The sequence below is a fragment of the Actinia tenebrosa genome, unplaced genomic scaffold (genome assembly GCF_029948245.1).
Source record: "Actinia tenebrosa isolate PJP-AT-01 unplaced genomic scaffold, QUT_ActTen_1.0 PGA_scaffold1__47_contigs__length_23844297, whole genome shotgun sequence".
Lineage (NCBI taxonomy): Eukaryota > Metazoa > Cnidaria > Anthozoa > Actiniaria > Actiniidae > Actinia > Actinia tenebrosa.
The window spans coordinates 14,518,795-14,524,430 of NW_028292578.1; the positions used below are offsets into that span (position 1 = coordinate 14,518,795).

Consider the following 5,636-nt stretch of genomic DNA (forward strand, 5'->3'; position numbering starts at 1 on the left):
ACTAATAAATAATAATAATGATATTGAATAATAATAACATTGCATGATAATAATGATAGTGAATTATAATGATGATAATAAATAATAATATTGAATAATAATGATAATAATGAATAATGATATTGAAAATAAGAATATTATTGAATAACAATAATAACAATAATGATGATAATGAATATGAATATGAACAATAATAATATAGGATAATAATAACAAAGAATAATAATAGTGTAGAATAACAATAATATTGAATAATAATGATAATTATAATAGTATTGAATAATAATGATAATATTGAATAATGATAACAATGAATAATAATAATTTGATGATAGTAATAGTAATAATATTGAATAATAATAATAATGAATAATATTAGAAAATGATATTGAATAAACTTGAATAATAATGAATATTAATGATTGATAATAATAAAATTCAAATCAAATTTTATAGATTAATTTTTTAGAATTCAATTCATTTAAATGCAAATTCCATTTTCAAATAATTTTATTTCAAATAATTTTATTTCAAATAATTCCATTTTCTTCATAAACCATGAATTAAATGGATGTTCCGTTCCCAAACCAAACCCTGACTGACACTGCCAAACCGAGGAGTGAGGCCACAACCTTACAGGATATTGAAGCTTACTTAACCTTAGGCGCTTTTGGTGTGTGTAAAAAAACTAGTTAACTGCATGACCACACCCACACAAAACAATGGCAATTCTCCATTCTAAATCAAGGACCACAGACACAGTTTATGCTCTATTGAGCTGTAGTTGAGACTGTTCCAGATCCAATGGCTCCAGTGTGCTGATGTCTTGTTGTCATCTTGAAGGCCTAATGAAAAGCTAACCTAATTGGTCCCATGACCCTGGCCGATTGACCAGTCAAAAAACACTAATAAACCCCACCTAAATTTAGTAAAGTGGTAGCTTCTTCTAATCCATTCCCTGGGTCCATTCTTGGTATTTCTGGAACCCTCTTAAGTCTAGTCCTAACAAAAAATGCACAACACTTTTGACTTACAACAAGACATTATTCCGAACAAACAAATACAAATTGTACATTTTTTAAAAGGCCAAATTTATTTCCCCCATCACTTTTTCAGAAGGCCAAAATATTTCCCTCATTTGTTGCAAGTCAAATATAAAATGTTTTAATGTTCCATATTCGATTTAGGAACGATTCTGTAGTTAATAAATAAGAGCACTCAAACAAGTAGAAAACCACTGAATTGATAAAAAAATCCGCCCCCATTGCTTTGAAACAACTTTGATTTTAATTTTGGAGCTTGTTTTGAGACTCTTATAGAATTACTTGAGTTTAAGCTTCTTTCTTTCGTCTTCTTAAATTAAAGTCTTCATCTGTCATTGAAGTCACACTGAAAAATACAGAAAGTAGTTAATATAAAAGTAATAAAAGTAGGTATGATAATGTATCCAAAATAGGCTTGAATGCATAAACTTTGCAAATATTTTTTCTCTACGGGATTCCCGCGAGAATTTTTATCTCGAAAATTCATGCAACTTTTCGCGCGTTCACAGTGTCAAGAAAATTCTGAAAGAACTTTAGATATATCTTCCCTCCATATTTAAATATTTTCTTTCTTATAGCTATATTTCTTTGTAGGTTAAAATGATAGTTTTAGAGAAAATATAGCGCAGGAAAGTTTCATAAACTATTTTGGAATTTGAACACACTTGAGCGGCAACGCTTTTGAAAACTTGTAATTTTTTCTCAATATTCAGAATTCAACGAAGGATTCATATGAACTTCTGAGATAACTCTTCTTTCTTTAAAATTGTTGTATAGTAAACAAGCCTAAAGTTTTAAATTTAGCGCGCATTCGTTCTTGGAATGAAATGATGTTGTAAACGTTGCAGTCGAAGTTTCCAAATTTCCAAAGTTTTAAAACCTTTTGCTCCCAAATATTGAACAATATTTTGTACTCTATTGTATATCAATTACTTTTCGAGTTTAAAAATAGCACAGTTTTAGAGAAAATATAGCGCAGGAGCCGTTTTGTAATTCGAGTGGCAGCTTTGCACGCTCCCGTGTGAATGAATCGTAGAGCGGCTTTCAAAAAAAAATTCAATCTTCCTAGAAAACATTCAAAATTCAATATTTGACGCATATCTAAGAAACGCTTTTTCCTTGTTTAAATTATTATCTTTAAAACAAACTATAAGTCCTAAACTTAGCGTTCAAAATGATTCTGAAAAGTGATATACTTCGGACGTAAAACTTTGCTCGAAGTTGCAAACTTTTCAAGGTTTGTTTGAATCATCTTTCTCTCTCAAATATTGAACAGTATTTTGCCCTTCTAAACTTTGAGCATAACTAATGCTATAAAGACGCTTATGCCAAGTTTAGGTCAAGAAAAATAAGGAAAAAAAAACCAAATTCAATTCAAAGTCAACTTACCACATCGTTACTCTGCAGAAACTCGGACAGGAAAGGAAGAAAACACGCGCCAACGCTACTTATATACCAACTGATCACGTGATAATGTCAATCAAATATTTCATCCAATAAGATTTGATATTCTGAAATATTTGGAATGTTTGTCTCCGGCCTCGCTTGTGAAAAACTGGGGTGTGATTACCACGTGAAAATCCAAAATCAAATTCTTTAATATCATTATAAATAACTTGTTTCTACCCTTCGCGTATCCACGAGTTAGTCGAGTCGCCCTGTAACGGGTAACGAGTCAACCGAGTAACTAGAACGATAAATAATCATAAAACCTTTATTTCAAATACTTAATAATTAGCAATTATTCGCCGAAGGCGAAGTGAAATATTTACCGAGACGCGAGTCTTCGAGCGGCGAGGTAAATATTCTCCATACTCACTTCGCCTTCGGCGAATAATTGTTTTAGCATATACCAACTTGTGTACAGAGTACCTTTTTTTATATACAATTGCCTTTTTCATTAGTGTTGATAGGAATGGCATTTACTTTCATTTTTTCAATTTCTTCATCGGAAATTGTAGCAAAACTATTGCCGGCAGATGCCATTTTGTTGCTGACTCAATATTCCGAGATTCGGAGGTGAATATCGTACAATATTCACCTCCAATTAACCAATGAGCGCGCGCGTTCTTAGGAAGTACACAAGTTGGTATATGCTAAAGGCAGTTACAGCCGCTCAAGCACTTCTGCTTTCATCATTGGTCGAGAGTTCATCATCATCGTCGTCATCATTATTTTTATTATTACACAGATGACACACAGATGGCAGAATGATATATATAATGTTTTGCTCAAAATGAATGAACGAACGAATAAATAAATGGAAAGACAGATAAATGGGAAGTGGAATGGGTAAATGAGAGGATGGTAGATGGAATGGATGTGTTGATGGGTGGGTGGATGTATGGTTAAATAAGATAATAACATACATTTTATAGTTTAAAATTCAAAAAAATATTTTCCCTTTTTTCTTTTATTCTTGTAAACAGCTAGTTTGGGAGTATTAGTAGCTAGTTTGGCTAGTATTTTCTTGTCGATAGATCGAACTGCAAGTACTGACTACGACTTAATTTTTTAATCAACTTTAAAAATAAACTGACAAGGAACGGATATAGAAATATATCCCAAGACATTCATTTAAATAAATCATTTAATTAAACTAAACAACTCATTATTTGGTAAGACACGAGAGCCTTTAATATTTGCTCTGCAAGGGTCATGTTTATGATGTTGACTTGTGGTGCAACAAAGGAAATAATGTCAAAGCGCTTCCCTCATTGTCGCCTTCATTTCACCAGATGTTTACTTTGCATGAGAAGTAATTTGCTCAGGTTAAGAGAGACAAAGTCGAGTCTTTTTTTAGACTATTTGTATTCATTCATTAACGCAAATCTCGTTAGATTTGCTACTGTTTGAAATGCCCAGTGAAAGTTAGCTCTCATTAAAAAAATCTTTGATGACTTAACTATTATATTTTCGACAATTCGTTTTCCACTCTCGAGTAAATCTAATCAAGTGTTTTGAAACCTTTTGAGACTATATATTCAAACCCATATTTATCGTCTGGTAGACATGTGCAATGGCTCTTCAAGTCAACACCAGCTTTTTGCTAAACGCATCCAACAATAGCGACAATATCAGAGACGATTTGTGTTCGAGCCCTTTGGAAAAAGAAGGCGTTAAAGTGTTTCTGCTATTTTTCTACATTATGGTGATGCTCTTAGCAATCCTCGGTAATACTTCGATTATCTATATCGTGTACTCCAACAGGACCATGAGAACCTCTACAAACATCTTCATCGCCAACATGGCCGTCTGTGATCTTGGGATACCGTATGTACTAATTCCTAAGAAAATAGCCAGGCTGTTTGTTGGAAGATATATTTGGATGGTACCTGGAGAATTTGGAATTGCAGTTTGTAAACTGGTACCTTTTGTTCACGATGTTTTCGTCGACTGTTCTACATACAGTCTTCTTCTCATCACATTTGATCGGTTCTGTGCTGTGTTGCTACCACATAAGCGTCACTTGTTGTCCAACAAGGTTGTCGTCATCCTGATCACCAGTGCTTGGCTTGCCTCTATTAGTATCAACGCTGTGCTTCTAAGAATCTACAACGTTTCCTACAAGGACGGAAGGAGATTTTGTTTCGCTTCTTGGTACAGTGACACCGCTTCTGACGTTTACTTTAAAACTTTAATGTGCACCAACATCATCGCTCCCATTCTACTCATAACATCCGCTTATTCCGCTATTTTCCATAAACTCAAAAGACAAGTTCAAGTTCTGGGAAACTCAATATCGGACCAGCTGAAACTCAAAGAATCTCTACTTCAAAAGAAAATAGTTAAAATGACATTTGCAATCGTCTGCACATTTGGCATCTGTTGGCTCCCCATTATATTTACGGTTTTATTCCAGCCATTTGTTAAGTTGAATGCCAATTCTACGAGGTATTCTTGTTGGGTTTACAGATATAGCGAGTTTTCTTTGCACATGAAGGTACTCCCGTCCATTACCAACCCAAGCTTGTGCTTCGTCTTCAGTAAGAAATATCGTGATGAATTTCGTCGAATTTTTCGAGGCAGATTCAGTTGCGCAAGTAATGAAGTCGGAAACCTGGAAGACGAAGTGAACGCCAATGCACAGCGCTAGACTTTGGGCGCAACGTTTTTCCCTTGGTCTCTGGTATACGATGCGATACTTGAACTTCGACGACAAACAAAACCAACAAGTATAGAAAAACTAAAAAAAAGGAAAATGAATAGGTAATTTCTATATCTTGTTATAACACGTTGTTTAGCCAATGAGAGCGCGCGTTATGCGATCGTAGCTATTTTAAAAAGGAACTCTAAATAGTAATCTTTGTCTCGATTATCTGATATTTTTATTGTTACTTTGATGCTAATATAGAGAAACAACTTTTGCTGCTCAAATGAATAATTTGGCGCATGTGCAAATCTTAAAAAGGAGGTGGTCGTTTACAGAAGTGGTTGTTCAAAAAGAGTCCACTGTATTTGGGACGCGAGTGCTCTCACGCTATCCTCCTACGCAGACGTAGGGTCTGTTAAGATTAGAAATAAGCGTAGGAGGCTGCTCTCACGCCTGATCCACCAAAACTTTTCAATAAAAGTGAAGAAGAATTGGGCGCG

General features: G+C 34.0%; 1 protein-coding gene across 1 annotated transcript; it reads left to right on the forward strand.

Annotated features, from left to right (window-relative positions):
• The first annotated feature begins 4,062 nt into the window (after nucleotides 1-4,062).
• On the forward strand, nucleotides 4,063-5,139 carry LOC116291903 (QRFP-like peptide receptor). The gene has a single exon (XM_031699137.2). It carries the CDS (start codon nucleotides 4,063-4,065, stop codon nucleotides 5,137-5,139), a length of 1,077 nt encoding a protein of 358 aa, XP_031554997.1.
• Nucleotides 5,140-5,636: the final 497 nt, after the last annotated feature.